The following is a 23,569-nucleotide window of genomic DNA, read 5'->3' on the forward strand; positions in this document are numbered from 1 at the left end:
CATTTCTCCTGTCTCAGCCTCCCGAGTAGCGGGGATTATAGGCATGCACCACCATACCTGGCTAATTTTATATTTTTAATAGAGATGGGGTTTTGCCATGTCGGTCAGGCAGGTCTCGAACTCCTGACCTCGAGTGATCCACCTGCCTCGGGCTCCCAAAGTGCTGGGATTACAGGCGTGGGCCACTGCACCCAGCCAGGTTTCTTTTATTTAAAGCAAAAATAATGTTCATCCTTTCTCTTATTTATTTATTTATTTATTTTTTGAGACAAAGTCTCACTCTTTTGCCCAGGCTGGAGTGCACTGGCACGATCTTGGCTCACTGCAATCTCTGCCTCCCGAGTTCAAGCGATTCTCCTGCCTCAGCCTCCTGAGTAGCTGGGATTACAGGCACGTGCCACTACACCCGGCTGATTTTTGTATTTTTAGTAGAGATGGGGTTTCACCATGTTGGCTAGGCTGGTCTTGAACTCCTGACTTCAGGTGATCCACCCACCTCGGCCTCCCAAAGTGCTGGGATTACAGGTGTGAGCCACTGCGCCTGGCCCTATTTTTAACTTTTTGTTTGTTTGTTTAGCTGGAGTCTTGCTCTGTCACCCAGGCTGGAGTGCGGTGGTGCAATCTCAGCTCACTATAGCCTCTGCCTCCCAGGTTCAAGCAATTCTCCTGCCTCAGCCTCCTGAAACATTTTTTAATCGCATAGTATTTTAATACACCTTCCACAAATAGGCCTTAACTGATTGTTCCAATGCTATCTCCTGGTCGTTTGGTTGAGAAGTAGAACAGAAGCTATCCTTTTTTTTTTTTTTTTTGGAGGCGGAGTCTCGCTCTGTCGCCCAGGCTGGAGTGCAGTGGCCGGATCTCAGCTCACTGCAAGCTCCGCCTCCCGGGTCTACGCCATTCTCCTGCCTCAGCCTCCCGAGTAGCTGGGACTACAGGCGCCCGCCACCTCGCCCGGCTAGTTTTTTTTTTGTAGAGACGGGGTTTCACTGTGTTAGCCAGGATGGTCTCGATCTCCTGACCTCGTGATCCGCCCGTCTCGGCCTCCCAAAGTGCTGGGATTACAGGCTTGAGCCACCGCGCCCGGCCCAGAAGCTATCCTATATGAAATATTTTAAAGTTAACACAGTAATGTTCTTGCTTTTGACTAGTTTAACATTTAGTATTTTTTCTTTTTGATCATTTGATAATGGAATATGAGGTCTTCTAGGGAATTGATCTAAAAGAACTCTTTATTTTAACAGGTTACTTTTGATCCAGAAGTATTTTTCAACATATTACTTCCTCCTATCATATTTTATGCAGGTTATAGCCTGAAAAGGGTAAGTCCTTTTGTCTTTCATATACTTTGAATAATCTGAAACTCCGTGGGCTTTGTAATATTTGACACTTCAGAAATGGGCTGTTCTTTCCAGATTCCCTCCTTTCTCCTCTCCATACCCTTTTTAGATGTTAAAATTTATACCTGTACAAGAATGCTTTCTCTTATTTATCTTAGTGAATAATGCATTTAGTCCTAGTGAATAATGCATTTAATATTAGCATAGCATAGAAAACCTTTTCTTTTTCAAATAACTGGTAAGTATTCTAACAGTGTAACTTTTTTTTTTTTTTTTTTTTGTCAGAGACATTTTTTCCGAAATCTCGGGTCTATCCTAGCATACGCTTTTCTTGGAACAGCAATTTCTTGTTTCGTTATTGGGTAAGTATTTGAAGCTTAAAATACTTTGTAGCCTTCAAATTATAATTTTAAAATCATATATTTTTGATTTATGCAGTGTTATATTCCTGACTGGGTCTAAAGACTTTTGCAGTATTCTCATAGGTAATAAGTTGTTTGAATTTTCCTTAAGACCAAAGTATTACCATATTTCAATGACATGAATTAAATTTGGGATTAGTCACAAAGTACTACAGTAAACCCATCTTCTTATTCTTACTTTATCCTAATTTTTTAACAGTTGATATTTTTTTCTAAAGTAGGACTGTGTTTATTGAACAGGTCAATAATGTATGGCTGTGTAACGCTGATGAAGGTAACGGGACAACTTGCAGGAGATTTTTACTTTACAGATTGCCTACTGTTTGGTGCCATTGTATCAGCAACTGATCCAGGTATGTTTTATATGAGTGGAGTTTACATACTTGAGGTACATTGTTTTGCAGTCAAATACATGTGGGTTTTTCTTTCTTTGAGGTGTAGAATTCATGATTAGGTACTTCCTTAGTACTATACTTTCTAATTGTGGAGGAAAAAACAAAATTCATGATTCCTTTTGGCTTCAGCACAAATTTGTTTCCTTTTACTTTTTTTGTTTTTATTACATTTGCCTATTACTGGTCCACAAGTTGATGCTGTTTCAACAAGGACCGTAAGGTACTTTCTTCAGAAATTCATGTTGGTCTTTATCCCTAGTGATTGGGTATAGAAGAAGATGAACTAGATTATAGATTAGTTTAAATGGGTAGTAATTATATGTTTCCATTCAAGCTTTTAGAAAACCAGTTCCCTAAAAATCTTTCTGTTTCTATTCAGCTGTATGCATTTAACAGTAAGAAAAAAATGTTTAAAAATGATTGTTAGAAGGCAGTTGTGCTAATACAGGTTTGATTTGTAGTCATTGGAGGACTTTAATATACATTAAAGAATTGTTTTTATAAAATTAGCTTTATGATTGTACAGTTGTTTGTTTAATATTAACACAACTTGTTCCCCTGTACTTTTAGTGTCAGATCTTCTAAAAGTTGTGTTCCAGAATGATTTTAATTGTACTGAGTTAGGGTTTGGTTTTCCTGATAGAGTATTGGTAAACTTAACAGCTACATTCAAATTAGGAATTTGGAGAAGATACAGAATGGAAAGGTTGGGGTAGGAACACAGACTGATGTTTTTGAACTAAGGATGGAAGTTTTCTTTTAGCATGCTTTAAGACTCGTTGAAGTTCATTTTGTTTTGCTTTTTAACCTTGTAAGTTAATCATCTTTAATTGTCACCCAGCACAATTAAAGGTAGAATCCTAAGGTTATCTCTGAATTCCTGTGTTAACTCTGATAACACAGGGCTTTGTGGGAAGGAGAAAAATGTGTTCAATACTCTATGAGAGATATTTTGGCTGGGCACAGTGGCTCATGCGTATAAATGCTAGTGCTTTGGGAGGCCAAGACTGTAGGATCACTTGAGACTATGAGTTCAAGACCAGCCTAGGCAACACAGTGACACCCTGTCTCTACAAAAAAAAAAAGAAAAAAAAATAGCTGAGCATGGGAGTGCATGCCTGTAGTCCTAGCTAGTTGGGAGGCTGAGGTGGGAGGACCACTTGAGCCTAGGAGTTTGAGGCTGCAGTGAGCTGCAATGAGGCTGCAGTCTCACTCTGCCTGGGCGACAAGAGCAAGAACTTGTCTCCAAAAAAAAAAAAAAAAAAAAAAGATTTAAAGATTAGTTAGAAGGCCATTTTAGAGAATTTGTGTAGTTTAGCATTTTTAAAACTGGAAATTAAATTGCTTCCTTAAAGACCACCAAGGCTGTCCTCTTGTTGTTTGTAGCTACTCCCATTATCAACATGAAGGTAGGATGGTTTTTGCAAGGAGCCAGTGGTCTCTGGCTTCTGTGTCCTTTCATTATAAGCAAACTTCTCAACTTTCAAATCCTATGAGAAATCTCATTCCATTGGCTTGGCTACATTATTTCAACTTTCTGGTTTTGTTTGGTAGGACTATTGCCTGAATAGCCCAAGCAAATATCTTTTGCTTATATAAAGTTGAACTGTTATTTTTTTCTGAATTATGTAGGCACTTGCCCCATTTCTATTATTTTGCCATAGTTAACTTGCTCTTAGGTGGGTATTTGTTTTCTTATTTCTTTAAGAAATTCTGCACTATTGCTCTACTCTCCTTCTCCCTTGTCTTGGTGAGCTTTGGTATCAGTATATTCCAGCTGCAATGCTTTGTAGTAGAAACTAGAACTTTTAAAATGTACTGGACATGGTGGCTCATGTCTTTAATCCCAGTGACTCAGGAGGCTGAGTCAGGAGGATCACTTGAACCTAGGGGTTTGAGGCAGCAGTGAACTGTGATTGTGCCACTGCACTCCAGCCTGAGTGACAAAGCAAGACCCTGTCTCTTAAAAAAAAATTAAATAAATAAAATGCAGGTTTCTTGTTTTTATGATTGGCATTTGAAAAAGTTCTCTTGGCCGGGCGTGGTGGCTCACGCCTATAATCCCAGCACTTTGGGAGGCTGAGACAGGTGGATCATGAGGCCAGGAGATTGAGACCATCCTGACTAACACAGTGAAACCCTGTCTCTACTAAAAATACAAAAACTTAGCCGGGCGTTGTGGCAGGCACCTGTAGTCCCAGCTACTTGGGAGGCTGAGGCAGGAGAATGGCGTGAACCTGGGAGGCGGAGGTTGCAGTGAGCCCAGATTGCGCCACTGCACTCCAGGCTGGGCAACAGAGCAAGACTCTGTCTTAAAAAAAAAAAAAAAAAAAGGCTCTCTCACCTCTGGTTATATTAATCTTTCATGTCCGCTTGGGTTTCTTTAGTAACTGAGCTATGTGACTTAGTAATTAAAGTTAAAATATAACTTCAATCTCATCTGATTTTCTGAGATTTCTCACATAATTGCTTTCCTAAAAGGAAGATTTATTGTTTTTCTTCTTAAGCTGGAGTATCCTCATAGTTGGCTTCTTATTAAGACAACTACAGCAGCTGTAATTCTGGTCATAAATTTTACCCCAACCAAAAACTAAACCTATGTTTTCATTTCCTACTGTCTTTGCTAAACCTTTGTGCTTGCAATTTGTAAGTCAAGTACAAATGAGTTGTAAGGCCCAAAGAAACACAGTTTGCAACATTAGATTCTTTTCATAATCTTCTTCTTCATTAAAGATTAATGACTACATGGTCTATAAGAAATTCTGAATATATTCTTTGTAAGATCGAGGAAGGTGGGAAAGAAATGTACAAGACATGATTATTAACATCTGCATGAAGAATGTAGGTCAACTCAGTTCTTCAAGTTTACTTTCAGCCATTTTTAAGAGAGAGAGGAGAAGTTTGTGCAGGTACACAATTAGAAAGAAAAATATTTACATAAAATTACAGGATCTTTAATATGGTAAGAGAATGTTTATTACGATTGAATTCTAGGAGGAAGAAATGAATTTCTAAATAACTCTTATAGTCATCTACTGAGGAGAATATGTTATACTTGTAATGTCTAAGTATTCCTCTGACTCTTTTTACTTGCTAGTGACTGTTCTTGCTATATTCCACGAGCTTCAAGTTGATGTTGAACTCTATGCACTTCTTTTTGGTGAAAGTGTCCTCAATGATGCTGTTGCCATAGTGCTGTCCTCGTAAGTGTTTGTTTTCTTATTATATTATGAATATTAAGTGTGAGGGTACTAGGAACTGAAAGTCATGTATTGAATAAAGTACATTATTAATGGAAACATTTGGAAGAATGAGGCATTTTTTTCCCTCTTGAAAAAATCCATATTTTATAGATAAATTGGAAAATACAGGGAAGAAAAAAATATGTACTGCCACCACCTAAAGACAATTACTGTAAACATTCTAGAACATTTCCCTTTTCTATGCATGATATTGTTACATAGTTGTGATTGTAGTGTCTATATAATTTTGTATTCGATTTTAACATTACAACATGAACATTTTATTTTTTAAATTAGATTTAATATTTTCTTTTTCTTTTTTTTTGGAAATAAGAGTCTCACTCTGTCACACAGGCTGGAGTGCAGTGGCGTGATCTTGGCTCAGTACAACCTCTGCCTCCCAGGTTCAAGTGATTCTCCTGCCTCAGCCTCCTGAGTAGCTGGGATTACAGGCGCCTGCCACCATGCCCGGCTAATTTTTGTATTTTAGTAGAGATGGGGTTTCACCATATTGCTCAGGCTGGACTTCTCCTGACCTCAGGTGATCGACCTACCTCAATCTCCCAAGGTGCTGGGATTACAGGCGTGAGCCACTGTGCCCGGCCTTAATTTTTTCTGAATACATAATATATTCATGTGGCTCATAAATCAAAACCATGTAAAAAGTTACACACAGAAAATTTACACTCTTACATCTGTCCTCATCCACCTGTCTCCCTACTTTTTTTTTTTGAGGTGAAGTCTTGCTCTTGTTCCCCAGGCTGGAGTGCAATGGCACGGTCTCGGCTCGCTGCAACCTCTGCCTCCCAGGTTCAAGTGATTCTTCTGCCTCAGCCTCCTGAGTAGCTGGGATTACAGGCTCCTGCCACCACGCCCAGCTAATTTTTGTATTTTTAGTAAAGACAGTGTTTCACCACATTGGCCAGTCTGGTCTTGAACTCCCGACCTCAGATGGTTTGCCCGCCTCAGCCTCCCAGTGCTGAGATTACAGGTGTGAGCCACCGCGCCTGGCCTAGATAACCATTTTTATTAGTGTCTTACCTATCTTAGTATTTCTTTATTCAAATGCAGACACAACTGTGAATAAATAGTCTCGTTTACCTCTCATTTCTTATTTTTAAAGTCACACACTGTCTATCTTCTGGAGAACTTTGCATATCAGAAGAGTGAGTATTCTCATTCTTTGCAGCTATATAGTATTCTGTGTGTGAACTGCATTATTGTTTAGTTGCTCAGTCTCCTATTGCAGCACATTTGAAGGGTTTTTAATCCTTTGCTGTCCCAAACGGTGCTGCAGTGATTAACCTTGAACTTACCTTGTTTTATACATGCATAGGTATATTGATAGGCTGAATGCCCCAAAGTGAGGTTGGTAGGTAGGATAAAGGGTAAAAGCCATTTGTAATTTTGTTCGACATTATTAAGTTGCTCATCAAAGGAATTGTAGCACTTTGCACTTTCACCATTAAATTACTGGTCTGTTTCCTCACAGTTTTGCCAGCAGAATATTTGTCAAACTTTTATATTTTTGCTAACTTGATAATTGAGAAATACCTCATTGTAGCTTAATTTGTGTTTCTCTTATTTGACATAATCACTTCAAAGCATTTTAATCTCTAGAAGTGTTAATATATATTATAGATAGGTAATTATATAATATATTACTTATAACAATTTAATTGCAGACAATTTTGAATGAGCAATATTTTTTATCTAATTATAGAAAATACTATACATGTTACTATAAGGTGTTTGCAGGTTGAAGAATGAGTCTGAACCTCTGAGGAATTCAATCCTGCCTCCCTACTCTTTTTTTTTTTTTTTTTTTCTAAGACGGAGCTTTGCTCTGTCACCCAGGCTGGAGTGCAGTGGCACAATATTGGCTCACTGCAACCTCCACCTCCCAGGTTCAAGCAATTTTCCTGCCTCAGCCTCCTGAGTAGCTGGGACTACAGGCATGCACTACCACGCCTGGCCAATTTTTGTATATGTAGTAGAGACAGGGTTTCACTGTGTTGACCAGGCTGGTTTCGAACTCCTGACCTCAGGTGATCCACCTGCCTCGGCCTCCCCAAGTGCTGGGATTACAGGCGTGAGCCACCATGCCTGGCCCCTGCCTACCTACTCTTATTAGGCAAATATCTAACTCTATGGGCAGTTGCCTTTACTTCATACCAGAACTTTCTGTGAGAGAGAAGTAAGAGCCCTTCACATTTTCTCTTTATTTTTATTTCTCTCCTTAATTTCCACTTTGTTAGTTATGAAAGAGTAAAACATCACTGGCTCTGTTTTGCATAGCCTGATTGTCTTCTGCAAAGTTGGAAATTATTATTTCTGAGATGTAACATTAATCCCTTAAATGCTGTGTATGAAGATATACAAAAGGCCATATCCTTTTTTGTGAATGCAGTATATGTAAATATTACCCCCTCCCCACCATATTTATTGCCAGATTTTTTTGCAGCTGTCTGCAACTAATATAAATTTAACTTGAGAAATAAAACCTAAAGGCTGTAACTCATATTGATACTGAACTTTAGCACGTTCAGTGATGATAGGTGCAGAATAAGAGTTTTATATTATTTGAAGTAAGGGAGAAATGGATAGTGTGGTTGTAAAACATTTTATAAAAAATGGAGCAACAAAGATTGTTGAAGCTTCCAGTACATAGGTACATGAGCGATTACCAGCAGTAAAAAGTGAAGAGAGTAGGTACAGGCAGTCACTTTTAGCATCGATTCCCTATCCTAGACAACTATTCCACTGTTCAATCATTTTACTAGTAACTGTTGTCTTGTCATTGCTCTAACGGCCTAATGGATTAAGAGTTAGAAAATCTCTGTTCTGGTCTTATCTTTAAATGATGTGCCCTGTGCCTTAGTTTTTTCCTGTTAATAAAATAGCCTATTTTCTGCATTTTAAGGAACAGTTGATTAGTGTTAGCGGAAAAGATAAAAACCCTCATTGAAAGATTTTGAGTTTGGGGTTATAAATAACCTATTTCCTGCAACGTCAGGAATAGTTGATTAGTGTGAAAGGGGGCAAAACTTCATTGAAAGATTTTAAGCTTGGGGGTGTACATACCAATGTTGGTGAAGAATAAATGCTAAAAAGAGAGAGCCAGCTGGGTACAGTGGCTCACACCTGTAATCCCAGCACTTTGGGAGACCGAGGTGGGCGGATCACCTGAGGTCAGGAGTTCGAGACCAGCCTGGCCAACATGGCAAAACCCTGTCTCTACTAAAAGTACAAAAATTAGTCGGGCGTGGTGGCACATGCCTATAATCCCAGCTACCTGGGAGGCTGAGGCAGGAGAATTTCTTGAACCCAGGAGACGGAGGTTGCAGTGAGCTGAAATCACGGCACTGCCCTCCAGCCTGAGCAATGGAGCAAGACTGTCTCAAAAAAAAAAAAAAAAAAAAAAAAAAGAGAGCGAGCCCTTTCCATAGCATTTCTCACAAAGGGCCATACTTCTCCTTCTCTTGCAGCCTTTCTCAAACAGGGTTTTCTGTGAGAGAATGAAGCCTTACGGGAAACGATTTGAGTGAGTCTTTTCTCATTTCACCTAAGGATGATAGCGAGTTAGTGCCATTTTAGATTTGTAAGAGATAATACGTTAACTCATTACAACCTCAGTGGGACTCTGGTGGAGAAGGACTGTATCTAGAGAGGAGCATAACAGATAAATTGTTAGCTCTGTCTTAATAGAGTTGAAAAAATGAGTTACTGCCCAAAAGCTGAAGGGAAAGCAGTTGTGTGCTCGCTGTGGGAGTTTACTAGCTGGAATGATCAGTGGTATGATGCTCATCATTCTTCATTTACCTTTTATGTGTTTTGAAGTGGGTTAGATGCAGATAATCTACTTTGTGTTGAATTTTCTTAGTTTGAGGATTGTCTGTATTCTGTGTAAGCAGCTTTGCATCAAGGGGAGGGAACCCAAAAGGAGTTCTGTTTGGCAGTTAACAGGTTAAGGCAACTCATCTTGAAGTTTATGTTGGAGGTTGTTTTTGTTTCTGTCTGATTTTTTTTTTCCAACTTTTAAGCTCAAGGGTACATGTACAGGATGTGCAAGTTTGTTACATAGGTATATATGTGCCGTGGTGGTTTACTGCACAGGTAAACCCATCACCGAGGTATTAAGCGCAGCATCCATTAGCTATTCTTCCTGAAGCACTGGTTTTTGTTTTGTTTTTAACCTATTGGAGTAGCAGTTCTTTTATTTTTATTTTTATTTTTTAGTAATACTTTTAATCCAGTGAGGGTGAAGTGAAATTGACTCCCTCATACATGGCTGCATGAGGTAGATCTATATGTATATTGTTATATTATGGTAAATAAAGTATATGTAGTTAGAGGTAAATTATAAGTTACATAGTATTCCACTGAATAGATTACTGTGATTAGCCTGGAGACCTAAATTCACATTAGTTTAAAATATGTTGTTTAGTCATTTATGTTTTTATAAAAGAGGATGTACAGAGAGATAATAAATGTGATAAACTGTTTAACTTCACTAATTATCAAAGATACATGCTAGGATCAGTAGCTATTTCTACCTATTCAATTAACAGGACATAACTTTTTTTTTTTTTGAGACAGAGTTTTGCTCTTGTCACCCAGGCTGGAGTAAAATGGCACGGTCTTGGCTCACTGCTACCTCCGCCTCCCAGGTTCAAGCGATTCTCCTGCCTTAGCCTCCCAAGTAGCTGGGATTACAGGTGCATACCACTATGCCTGGCTAATTTTTGTATTTTTAGTAGAGATGGGGTTTCACTGTGTTGGCCAGGATGGTCTCGAATTCCTGACCTCAGGTGATCCACCCTCCTTGGCCTCCCAAAATGCTGGGATGACAGGCAGGAGCCACTGTGCTCCGCCAGAATTGTTAATGGTAATAGTTACTACTGGTAATGATATAGTACAGTCATTCTTACAATTTACCACCCCCCACCCCACCACCACACACACACACAGGATATTTCACAGTGTCTGGGGGCATTCTGGCTGTCATCAATGGGAGGGGGTTCCAACTGACATGGCCTAGTGGGTAGAAGCTTTCAATGCACAGGACAGCATTCCCCTCACCCCACCTGCATCACAGCCAACAAATAAATATCTGGCCACAAATATCAATAATGCTGTGGTTGAGAAACCCTGGTGTAGTAAAACTAGACCACTCATATGTTGCTGTTAATATTGAAATTGGTATTACCTTTTATCACTATTTGTGATAATGTTAAAATATATTTGTGGCAAAAATTCAAAGCATTTGACTCAGAAAGTAGAAAATTCCTGAAATTTCAGCTCAGAAATAACCACTATTAGGATTTTAATCCAGACTCTTTCCATTAAGATAGTAATATGCATATAAATGTGTTAATAATTTTTATAAACAGAAAAAGGCATAGTAGTATATATACTTTTCTGTAACTAGCTTTTTTACTTGGATATTATACTATATTAATACCTCTATTATCACATTGGATGGATGCATTACAAATTTACCTCTCCAATCCCCTATTGATTGATTAATATTTGGTGTTTTCTAATATTGTATTATTATGACTAGCATGGCAGTGAGCATATTTATGTGTAAATCTTTGTGAATCCCTGTGAATATTTCTGTAGGGAATTTTTTAGGAGTAGAATTGCTAGGTCAGTGGGTATGATCATTTAAAAAATTGGGAGATATTATCGTATTTCCCTCCCAAAATGTATCAGAGACCTTTTGGAAGGCAGTGGAGCAACATGTAAAATGAGCCATAGGTATGGTAATAGTCTATTTTTAGAAATATAGTGCAAGGAATAGTCTAAAATATGTAAAAAGCAAGAAGGTGTTCTTTCAGTTATTTATAGTAGCAAAAATAGTAGAAGCAACTTTTAATGTCTAACAATGAGGAAATGGTTGAATAAATTGTCCTATATCCATTTGGACCATTGTGAAGTCTTAACTGTAGTTATAAAGACTATGATTTTTTTTTTTAGATGGAATTTTGTTTTTATTGCCCAGGCTGGAGTGCAATGGCGTGATCTCAGCTCACTGCAACCTCCACCTCCTGGGTTCAAGCAATTCTCCTGCCTTAGCCTCCCAAGTAGCTGGGATTACAGGCATGCGCCACCACACCCGGCTAATTTTGTATTTTTATTTTTAGTAGAGACGGGGTTTCTCCATGTTGGTCAGGCTGGTCTTGAACCCCCATCTCAGGTGATCTGCCCACCTCGGCCTCCCAAAGTGCTGAGATTACAGGAGTGAGCCACTGCGTCCAGCCAAGACTATGAATATTTTTATGTCATTGTCAGTTAAAAAAGCAGAATTCAAAATCACACATTCACTGTGATTACAGCTAAATAAGAATTAGCATGCATGTAACACAAAGAGGGGAAAGGAATACAGAAGGAAAATAAAATCGATCTATCAGGGTAGTGGAATGATGGGAAGATTTTTCCACCTCAACTGTACATTATATTACTTTCAGGATTTAAAAAAAACTATTCATAAAAAATGTTACTGCCTCAAGATAAAATATCAATTGATATGGAAAAGATGAGTTAAAATTTCAATCCAGAGGCCAGTGTCTGCCTAAGAAAGAACAAGCCTGTCATCTGCTCTCAGCCCATCATGTTTCCCATGTGTTCTTATACATTTTAATGATTAAAGAATGAAATAATGATTAGTGTGAATCTTGAATTTACGTGAATTAATCCAGGGAAAGCAACCTCAGGAGGCATAGCATAGATATTTGTTCCAGACAGCATTTTGAAAAATACCACCAAAGGAAAAGAAGGTTGTATAGCAATTTTTTTCTTTTCTCCAGCCAGCTACTGTATTTTCATGTTATAATGGAATCAGGTCTCGTTCATGGTAGTAGGACCCTTTATGTGTAGGTAAGGTAGCCTGATGTTAAAGGCCATTTCATATTTATCAAAATGATATCAAATCCTCTCCAAAATGATGTGGTTACTTTGCACATTTAAATGTAAATGTTTAACATTTTCAATTTAGAGTGAGTCTCAGAAATTTCTGGATCCCATTATCAGAAATTAATATTAGTGCTATATTTCAATAAAATAAGTACAAATTAGGAGATTTTAGTTTGATCTTAGATTTTTTTTTTAACCTGGGAGATATGAAAAGAACTTGTACGTGGTATAGCAAACACATTTTTCAGCCTTGAATCAGAAAAAAACATTGCAGCAACCACAGGGAGAATTCATTATATTTTTAGGAATGTGTTTTTCTTTTCTTTGACGTGATTTGTATGATGTTGTTGAGTCTGGACTTTTTATAATGCTGGTCTCAATTAACTGAGATGAGAACTGATTTAGTAACGGTAAGCACCGTTGCCAGAGACCTGCTGGCAACAGCAATTTTCTCAGGCATTTCTATTTCCTGGGTTGGTAACTGTTATAAAAGAAGCTTTTTCAGACCAGGTTTGGACTGTGAGTTCAAGATGGAGAGCATCTCCTATAATTGCCTGTCTTGGCCTGGTATAGAGTGACTTTCTTTCAGAAGCTTTAGGTGGAAGATCCAGCTGGTTATGCTGAAAGTACTGTTGAGTGGATTCTAATTCCTTGGGAGGTCTTTCGAGTGCTTTTTCCTATAATAGTCCATTTCAGTGAATGAATAGATATTAGGCATTTGGCCCATTCTGGTATTCTGAAAGTTGGAAGGGTCTGTCAGTTACCTTTTTTTCTCATAGGAAAAACAAAATGTGACTGGGTTGAGTATTGAATAATGTTCTTTATGTTCTTATGCCTCTACTGGAAACAAGTGGGATTTTTCATTAGTTTGTTCACATTAGTATGTTAAGGCTTTCGGACACTCAGTACTAGTAATTCTGAAATAGAATCACAAAAGAATAATACTGCACAGTATCTTGGGGATGGGGGAAAAAGCTTGGTGCAATTTTCATATAGAGGATTTTACAATGTTCTACCCTCCTGAAATTAACATTTAAGGAAAAGCCAAGTTTTCTTGCTAGCCAGACACATTGCAGGATTTTTGGGTAATTTTGTCCTTATTTTGGCAATTCCAATCAAAACATTTTTTTTCTTCTCCCTCTAATTTCATCTTTCAAGCTCTATACTACATAATGTTTTTGTTTTTTTTTTTTTTTTAAGTAAAAGTTGCTTCCAGAAGTAAAAGCAGTCTCTCTTCTGTAGCTCAATAGTGGCATACCAGCCAGCTGGAGACAACAGTCACACCTTTGATGTCACAGCGATGTTCAAGTCTATTGGAATCTTCCTTGGAATCTTCAGTGGATCTTTTGCCATGGGTGCTGCTACTGGAGTGGTGACAGCTTTAATATCCTTTTGTTATATTTATCTTTTCTTGTTAACATAATGCAGTAGTCGAATGCTGTATTCCATTGTTTTTCTTAGTTCTATGATTAGAACTGTGTTAGAATTATTAATCTTATAACTAAGTACTTGGTTTGAAAACATTAAGCAACATAAAAGAACTGTATTGTTCTGTGTAGGGTTTCATGCCCTAAAACTTTCACTGCAAGCGTATAATTAGAGATGGTATCTCTTTGAGGGTGAATTTTATAGTTGTAGATTAAATAACTATAAAGGTAGCCATATTCCAAAGAGCCTCTGGGTGTTCTGTGTTGCTGGTCAGCCTGGCAGTCTTTTGCTCTTTTTTTAATAGGACAAATAGGAAATGTACAACGGCGATGCCAAGTGAACAAAAGGTGGTTCCCTGGTTAGGATAAGTAAGAGTTCATCTCAGTTCTCCCGATTTTAACCTTTGTGCTCTAGAGCCCTGGACGGGCAGCTCAAAGGACCTGAGTTGTAGTCCTGGTACTACCACTAGTCAAGTTATTCTTGTGTTCATGCAAAGGCCATTGTATCCTGGACTTCACCACCATGCAATACATCCATGTCATAAAACTGCACTTGTGCATCCTGAATCTATAAAAACAAATTTTATTTTTATTTATTTATTTATTTTTTGAGACAGAGTCTTGCTTTCCCCCAGGCTGGAATGCAATGGCATGATCTTGGCTCACTGCAACCTCCGCCTCCCAGGTTCAAGCAGTTCTCCCGCCTCAGCCTCCCAAGTAGCTGGGATTACAGGTGTGCAACACCACACCCAGCAAGTTTTTTTGTATTTTTAGCGGAGATAGGGTTTCACCATGTTGGCCAGGCTGGTCTCGAACTCCTGACATCAGGTGATCCACCCACCTCGGCCTCCTAAAGTGCTGGGGTTACAGTCATGAGCCACCGTGCCTGGCCTAAAAACATGTTATAAACTCCCAACCCAAAACAAAAAGCCAGAAGGAATGTCTTGATCACCTGCTATATGTGCTGTGCTCTGTGTATCAAAGCTAAAGAAGACAAACATGACCCCTGCCTCCCTGCTGCTTTCAGTATAGTGGCAGACACAAACATGCTAGAAGCTTTGACACTTCACCTCTTTGGATCTCAGTGTAGGAAAGTGGAGGGTGGGGATGGTAGGAAAGAGGAATGGGACTAGATGATGTCTAAAGAGTTTCCAGCTCTAGACCGAGCATCGTGGCTCACACCTGTAATCCCAGCACTTTGGGAGGCCGAGGCAGGCGGATCACAAGGTCAGGAGATCGAGACCATCCTGGCTAACATGGTGAAACCCTGTCTCTACTAAAAATACAAAAAATTAGCCGGGTGTTGTGGTGGGCGCCTGTAGTCCCAGCTACTTGGGAGGCTGAGGCGGGAGAATGGCGTGAATCCAGGAGGTGGAGCTTGCAGTGTGCCGAGATTGTGCCACTGCACTCCAGCCTGGGTGACAGTGCGAGACTCCGAATCAAAAAAAAAAAAAAAAAAAAAAAAAGTTTCCAACTCTAAAACTTCTATGATACCTGTATAAAACAGATATCTTATTCTTAGTTGGTATACTTCAGCCTTTTTATAGGTGAACTGAGGCATAAAGCAGCAGTAAAAAGTGTTCTGAAGGTGATGCCAAGACAGGTAGTCTCTCTTCCCCATTACAAGTTCCTTGAGGGGAGAGAATATATCTTGTTAATCATTTTGTTGTAGTGCCTAGCTGTAGAAATGACTCTAAATTCTAGCCTGAGATTGGTCGTAACTTGGCACAGGCCCTTCCACCGTCAGCTAACAAATAGTTGTTCAACTAGTATAAGGGAGTGAAGTGCCTCAATTTCTTCATCATGGAATGAATGCTGTATATCACAGAGGTGGTAGCAGATCAAATTAGTGTAAACTCTCTTGGAAATTATATATTTTTATAAATGTAAATTGCTATAATTATGGAAGCTGTCTAGCTTTAGGTCTCAGATTAATAGAGGTGGCATGTTATGGATCTGATCTGTTATTCCCATCTCTGTCCATCCTTTACTGCATGGTTTCTGGCAAGGTATGTGATATCCATGAAACAATTGGAGTGGCTAAGCCGTAAGGCTTCCTCACTGAAGGGAAGGCAGCTGACTCCTCAGTGAGATGCTCATTTAAAAAGTTTCCCCACTCTGGTGGTACCTTCTTATTCTGGGATTTTTGTGTTAGAGAAGCTAGAGAACCTTCTTTCATGGTTGCCTTGCTTAAACTGTCGTTTCTTTCTAGTCACACTTTTGTGTTACAAGATCTCATTACCAGCCTTAACAGTCTTACGTGACAAAGTTCACCAAATTACGGGAGTTCCAGTTGTTGGAGACAGGCCTGTTCTTCTTGATGTCCTGGAGTACCTTCCTCTTGGCTGAAGCATGGGGCTTCACAGGTAGGTGACTTGCTCCCTTTGATTGTCAACCCTTAAAAGGAGTGACTTTGCCAGTCAATTTTGCTCCAAGTGGATCAGCTCCATTAGTATTTGAACATACTTATTATGGTTGGGATTTAGGTTGTCACTTTAGAACATCAAAAAAATTTTCAGTGGAAGTGGTTCCTCTTAACAAAGTAAGTCACAAATGAGAATTTCCAGACAAAGCCTGTAATCTACTGTGAAAAAAGAATCTCAGTATAAAAGGTGGGAACCATCCTTTTATGTGAACTTGAAATTTGTTGTCTTTATAGGTGTGGTTGCAGTATTGTTTTGTGGCATCACACAAGCACATTATACATATAATAATTTGTCCACGGAGTCTCAGCATAGAACTAAACAGGTAAGAGGAACTTTATAGTTTGTGAATAGACTTTTCCTTCTTTCAGCAAAACAGAAGTCTTTTTTACTAAAAAAAAAAAAAAAAAAAAAAAAAAGTCTTTGATCTGTTCAAGATGATATCTACTCATTTCAGCTCCTCTTTCTTTGACTCTAAAAGTAGGTGGGATTGGCAAACTGAAGAGTGACAGCATTTAGGGTGGAAATAGATCAGCAGAATAGCCAGAGACTATTATTATCGTGGCTTCAATAACCAGTGGAGTAGCTTCCCTTTCTCTCAGTGTTTTCCCAATTTAATGGCTTTATAGGGGAATGTTTTGGAAGCTCACTCTGGTTTTACTCGAACTACTGTTGTGTGACGTAGACAAGATTAACTTCTGATCTGACCAGACCTACTAAGAGATGACGTAAAGAAGATTAACTTCTGATCTTACTAGACCTTCTAAGAGATGACGTAGATAAGATTAACTTCTGATCTGATTAGCCCTACTAAAAGAAGATCAACTTCCTTCAGTCTTTGCTCAGGTGCTGCAAAGCTACTATGTTTCCAGGAATGTCGGGACTAGTCAGTGGTCTGGTTTTATTTGGTACCAAATGATCAGTTGTGCAGGGTATCTGAAGGGAATTATAAAGGAGATAGAATAGAATTTTCTAGTCTTAGGAGGTATAGAGGACAAATACAGAACAAAATGTAATATCTGGAATAGAAACAGGTACATACTTGACTATGGCTATAGTGAGAAACAGGTTTAAATTTTGCCAAATGACAAGAAGGTTATGGGATTCGCCTGAAAAGGAGTGGTTCTAAAAGCAGGAGCAACAGTATTTCTTCTTCCTGCTGGAGCCACAAATTAAGTTTATGACCTATGCTTTTCCCCAGCTCCTCAAAAGAGATTAGGCTTTTTTCCCCCAAGCGTATACATTAGGGCTACAAATCTTTTTTACAAATTAATTCAGTGCAATAAGTAAAGAGAAGAAAATCAGCTGGCGGGGGGCAGGGTAGGAGGGGAGTCAGCATTTTTCCAAGTCATGGGTGGGGAATAAAAAACAAGAACAGGCCGGGCGCTGTGGCTCACACCTGTAATCCCAACATTTTGGGAGGCCGAAGTGGGCGGATCACCCGAGGTCAGGAGTTTGAGACCAGCCTGGCCAACATGGTGAAACCCTGTCTCTACTAAAAATACAAAAATTAGCTGGATGTAATAGCATGCGCCTATATTCCCAGCTACTCAGGAGGCTGAGGCAGGAGAATCGCTTGAACCCAGGAGGCAGAGGTTGCAGTGAACTGAGATTGTGCCACTGCACTCCAGCCTGGATTACAGAGCAAGACTCCGTCTCAATAACAAACAAACAAAAAGCAACAATAGTAAACAGGAACAGAGTAAGAGCTTCCGGTGTTGTTGGTGATATGAAGCTTATGTACATTTAAAAAATATGAGGAATAGGAATCCTAGATTATGTACTTCAGATTATATGTCATAGAAGACATCAGAGAAGTAGGGGAAATGGTTTGAGGCTTGAGGATCTGGAAAGCTATCCTAGAAGAAACAGTACCCTTAGAAGGATGGGGAAGATTCAGGAAGGCCTAGGGGAGGCAGTACAGATAAAGGCAGGAATAAAAAGAAGGCAGTAAAGTGTAGAGCAGAGGGTGGCGGACTCCAGCCCTTAGGCCACATCCGGCCCTTGCCAGTCAATGAGCTAAGAATGTTTTTCTTTCCATCCATTTTTAATTGATTGGCAAAAGATCAAAAGAAGAATATGTTGTGACCCATGACAGTTATATGAAATTCACATTTCCGTGTCCACCAATAAGATTTTCTGGGCACACAGCCACACCCATTTTTTAAAATATGTAGTCTATGGCTACTTTTGTGCTCCACTGGCAGAGTGAAGTAGTTGTGACAGAGACCTCTTGGCCTGCAAATCCTCTCATGTTTCTGGCCATTCACGGGCCATTCATGGGCAAGTTTGCCGATCCCTGTGTTGCAAAGTAAAGCCGGGACTCTGGAGTCTCTGTATTGTTTTAAATCCTGGTTCTACCACTTGCTGGCTGTGTGACCAGGAGCAAGTTCCATAACTTCTCTGTGCTTCAGTTTTGCCGTCTTTGAAAATGGAGATAATAATAATACCTACCTCACTGAGTTTTTGCGGGATTAAAACGAGATAATGCATATGAAGTCCTTAGTATGGTGTCGGACACCAGACACACAGTAAAAACTGAAAAAGGTATAACTGTTATCATTAAGTATAAATAAATAGTAATAATAGCATATTAAATAATTTAAAGAAAATTAAATACACGTTTACTTATTTTAATTTTTATTCTCACTTTTGGGTAATAAGGCAACCCTGGTTTAAAGAGATTAACTAACTTGCCCAAAGCCACACAGCCAGCAAAGGGGAAGACAGGGCTAAAGCCTAGGCATTTTGATTCCTAAGCCCATTTCTTAACCACTTTTCTGTTATGTGTCAGAGGGCTCATAGTAACAAGCCATTGTAGATAACACTGGTGGCCAGAGGGACACCAGATTATGAAGGGCCTTAACTTCATTCAGCAAGTATCATATACCCTTGCCAAGGCTATGATGTGAATGGGATGGGGCGGACGGGCAGCAGGGTTTAGTTCTTCCCACAGATAGTTCTGCTATCCTACACATCGATCTCTTCCACAATGTGGAAGCCCTATCTGTAGGATACTTACTCCCTACACAAGGGTAAGACCCACGCAAAAAGTGAAGTCACAGGGCAAGCCGGGAATATGAGAGTTCTCACGAAGCACTCTATGCCAGGATCAAAAAGTTGAATCTTACAGCTTGCAAGAGGAAAGTATCTTGAAACTATCAGTTTTAGAGATTCACTGATTTGGGGGAGCTGGAGGATGAGGGATGGTTAGAGGTCCTTTTTCATCATCATGGGTAGGAAGTGATGAAAGTTTGACTAGGGCAGTAGCAGGAACACAAGGAACATTCAAAAAAAAACCTGACAGTTTGGAGGAGGAGGAGAGGAGTAATTGGAGATGGGGCTTTGGAGAAGGAAAGCTGATTAGGGGAAATGAGGGGGGAACGTTTCTGACTTTTTCTTCAGGACTAGAAATGTCATCTCCACATTTGCTCCCTTCTGAACCACACATTTTGTGTGTATGCATGAACTTTATCTATTTGAGTGTCTGTTTTATTATCTTAGTAATACTCATGCTTTCAAATTATGTAACTTTATTTACTGGACTAATCTTTTACAATTTCGTTTCAGTTGTTTGAGCTTCTCAATTTCTTGGCAGAGAATTTCATCTTCTCCTACATGGGACTGACACTGTTCACCTTCCAGAACCATGTCTTTAACCCAACATTTGTAGTAGGAGCATTTGTATCCTTTGTTATGTGTTTTATTATGAAAACTATTTTTAATTGAGATTTTTATGTGGGTTTTGAGTATGTGGTTCATAAGAATACATTTCAATATATACAGTTTTCCTTTGAGTAAAACAAATAAGGATTCCAGTTCTTTTTTCTAGTATATTTATTTTATTATATTCTATTTCAATTTGTGGTTATTGCACAAATAATGTTGACAGATTAAAATGACAGACAAGTGTCCCACTGTTCTGCCAACCCCAAAAGATAAGTGTTTTCCCTTTATTACTACAGGGAAGGAGAGGTTGGATACTGGGGAACAGTTAGCAGTCTATGCCACACGGCAGAAGGTGAAAGATAAGGAAACGTTGAATGAGGCCACTTGCTTTCTCTTTCTCTCCCTCCCCAACCCCTTTCTCTCCCTCTCTCTTTCTATCGCATATATACAAAGAGTCTTAAAAAAAACCCAGCCTGGGCAATGTAGCAAGACCCCATCTTTACAAACAAAATTTTTAAAACTAGCCAGGTATGGTGGTACATGCCTGTAGTCCCAGCTACTTGGGAGGGTAAGGTAGAAGGATCCCTTGAGCCCAGGAGTTTGAGGCTGCAGTGAGCCGTGATTGGGTCACTGCACTCCAGCCTGGGTGACAAAGGGAGACCCTGTCTCAAAAAAAAAAAAAAAAAAACAAAAAAACAATTGGAAGGAAGAAACTGAGTATATGAAAGAGAGGAGGCAATAGTGAAAGCCTCTTGAGAAGGCAGGAATGAAATCCAAAGCATGTAGAGAGAAATTTTGCCTTCACTGGGAGGAGAGACAACTCTACCATGACTACAGGAGAGGATAGGGTATGTAGAAATGAAGGCATATTTGTAAGATGGAGCTCCTCTCTGATGGCTTCTATGTTTATCTGTTAAGTAGGAGGTGAGATCATCTGCTGAGAGTAAGATGGGGAGTTGTCTATTGTGTAACAAATTACCTTAAATTTAGCAGCTTAAAACAACAGACAGTTATTATCTCACACAGTTTCTGAGGGTCGGGAATCCTGGAGCAGCTCACCTGAGTGGTTCTGGCTCCAGGATCTCTCAAGAGGTTGCAGTTGTGCTCTTGGCTGGGACTGCACCTTCTCAAGACTTGACTAGGGCCAGGGAATCCACTGCAAGCTCACTCAACTCACATCACTGTCAGCAAGAGGCTTCTATTCTTCTCCACGTGGATATCTCCATAGGGCAGCTTACACCATGGCTTCTTCCCCCAAACTGAGTGAGCTGAGAGAGCCCTAAAATGAAAGCTGAAATGCCTTTTGTAACCTAATCTTTGAAGAGACATACCAGCATCACTTCCATAATATTCTATTGGTTATACCGACCAAGCTGGTACAGTGTGGGTGGGGACTACGCAAGGGTGTGAATACTAAGAGGCAGGGATGGTTAGGGACTATCTTGGAGGATGGCTTACACAGATCATAGGGATTCTGAGGAAGGTGCAGGTTTGTGAAATAGTTGTAGAGATTGGAAGAATAAGTTAACCAAAGAAACTCAACAGGACTGCTGAGAAGTACTAGGGATCCATTGTGTTTGAGGAATAGGAATTAGCAGTAGAACCAGTCTTCCCCGTTGAATGACTTTATCCAGCAGTACTTACTGTGACCGTGGAGTAAAGAGATAGTTGGCTCCTTCCAGGTTTGGAGTTTTTTCAAGTGGGTGCAAGGCAAACAGAAGGACAAGAGATCATAGTGTTATTACATGACTGATGCAATCTAAACACTTCATTTAATGTTTAACATTAAAAGGTGTTATTAACATGATGGTAAGAAGGGAAGTGAGGAAAGAAGACATTGTTTCAGGAAAGAATATAGGGATCTTTGGACTGAAGGTCCCAGTGCTATGGAGGAATGATCAGAGTGGGATAGTTGAACACAAAATATGGAAGGAGCAATTGTGGTCAGTGGGAATGTTTGAATAAGGAATTTTTAAAAGAAATATTTTAAAACCTCACCTCAGAATGAAGATTCTGCCAAAGAGATTAGCAGAAGTTTTGTTTTGTTTTGTTTTGTTTTTAATTAAAACTCTAGATAGGATCTCTGTTAGAAAGTGAAGTATTATTGAAATACCATTCTTCAGAGCCTTAGTCTGCAAATGAACTTTAGGCAAAAAAGATAAAGTACTGTTAATAGGAGAAGATCTTAGCTGAAGGACAACCACAAGATCAGTAACTTAATGTCCTGCTAGTCTTGGAGAAAATTTTGAACAGTCAAATGGCTCTATCCACTATACTTAATCTGGAAACAAAGCTAAATATTCTCTATAGGTTTCTGAGTCTGTTAGGAATTAAAATTCCTCAATACAAAATCCTACCATGAAAATGGCCTCTTAACAGGAGAGAGTTGCTCTATTTCTGGCTATATTAGTTAGGACATAGGTTTGGTTTCATGTGAAAAGACTCAAACTAATCCAGGTTTAAACAGCATAGAAATTTCTTTCTTATCTAAAAATCTGAACTGGTATGGCAGTTCTGCTCCATACGGTCATCAGGGACTGAAGCAATATTGTTGCTAACATCCTTAGGGACTTGCTCTTGTTCTTGTGATCCAACGTGTCTCACCCCTGTCTGCCGGTTGCCTTGAAGGGCTTGACCCAGAATGTGCACACGTCCCTTCCACTTAACATCATTGATTACACCTACTCACAAGGAAGGCTAGGAGTTATATACTTTATCTGGACGGCTGCATAAAGATGAAAGGGAGGAGTGCCAACTACCAAGGAAGAAAGCAAGAACAGATGTTGGGGAGAACTAGCAGTCACTGCCGCATTGGCCCATATGTTTAGTGGTTATGTTTTCTTTTCTTTTTGGGGAATCACTTTTTTTTTTTTTTTTTTTTTTTTTTTTTTTGTGAGATGGAGTCTCCCTCTGTCACCCAGGCTGGAGTGCCGTGGCACGATCTTGCTCACTGCAAGCTCCGCCTCCCGGGTTCACGCCATTCTCCTGCATCAGCCTCCCGAGTAGTAGCTGGGACTACAGGCGCCCACAACCGTGCCTGGCTAAGTTTTTGTATTTTTAGTAGAGACGGGGTTTCACCATAGTCTCGATCTCCTGACCTCGTGATCCACCCGCCTCAGCCTCCCAAAGTGCCGGGATTACAGGCGTGAGCCACCGCGCCCGGCCGGAATCACTTTTTAAAATTTTTGATTTTAAACCTTTTGTTTTAGGTTTACAGAAAAATTGTGAATATAATACAGAAAGTTCTCATATGCCCCACACTCAGTTTCCCCTATTATTAACATATTAGCATGGTACATTTGTCACAATGAATGAACTAATATTGATATTACTAATTAAAGTTCGAACTTTATTCTGATTCCCGTAGTTTTTCCCTAAGGTCCTTTCTTTATTCCAGGGTCCCATCCAGGATACCACATTACATTTAGTTGTCATGTCCCCTTAGGCTCTGCCTGCCTGTGACAGTTTCTCATATGTGTTCTTTGTTTTTGGTGACCCTTGACGGTATTGAAGGGTACTAGCCATGTCTTTTGTAGAATGTCCTGCAGTTGGAACTTGTCTGATATTTTCCCCATGATTAGACTGGAGTTACATGTTCTTTGAGAGGAAGACCACAGAGGTAAAATGCCATTCTCGTGACATTATATCAAGGGTATATACTTAATAATGTTGATGATAGTCTTAATCACTTGGTTAAGATAGTGTTTGTCAGATTTATCCATTATAAAGTTAC

General features: G+C 39.4%; 1 protein-coding gene across 3 annotated transcripts in view; it reads left to right on the forward strand.

Moving 5' to 3' along the window:
- SLC9A6 (solute carrier family 9 member A6) overlaps positions 1-23,569 on the forward strand; it is a 62,422-nt gene that overhangs the window by 11,273 nt on the left and 27,580 nt on the right. For all 3 annotated transcript variants that reach the window (XM_015444162.4, XM_005594681.5, XM_065538171.2), the window contains exons 3-10: positions 1,245-1,322; positions 1,626-1,702; positions 2,003-2,115; positions 5,255-5,360; positions 13,560-13,701; positions 16,005-16,110; positions 16,404-16,492; positions 19,738-19,851. In XM_015444162.4, coding sequence (XP_015299648.1) covers positions 1,245-1,322; positions 1,626-1,702; positions 2,003-2,115; positions 5,255-5,360; positions 13,560-13,701; positions 16,005-16,110; positions 16,404-16,492; positions 19,738-19,851 — 825 coding nt within the window. The remainder of the gene's footprint in view (positions 1-1,244; positions 1,323-1,625; positions 1,703-2,002; positions 2,116-5,254; positions 5,361-13,559; positions 13,702-16,004; positions 16,111-16,403; positions 16,493-19,737; positions 19,852-23,569) is intronic.

Source organism: Macaca fascicularis, chromosome X (genome assembly GCF_037993035.2).
Source record: "Macaca fascicularis isolate 582-1 chromosome X, T2T-MFA8v1.1".
Classification (NCBI taxonomy): Eukaryota; Metazoa; Chordata; class Mammalia; order Primates; family Cercopithecidae; genus Macaca; species Macaca fascicularis.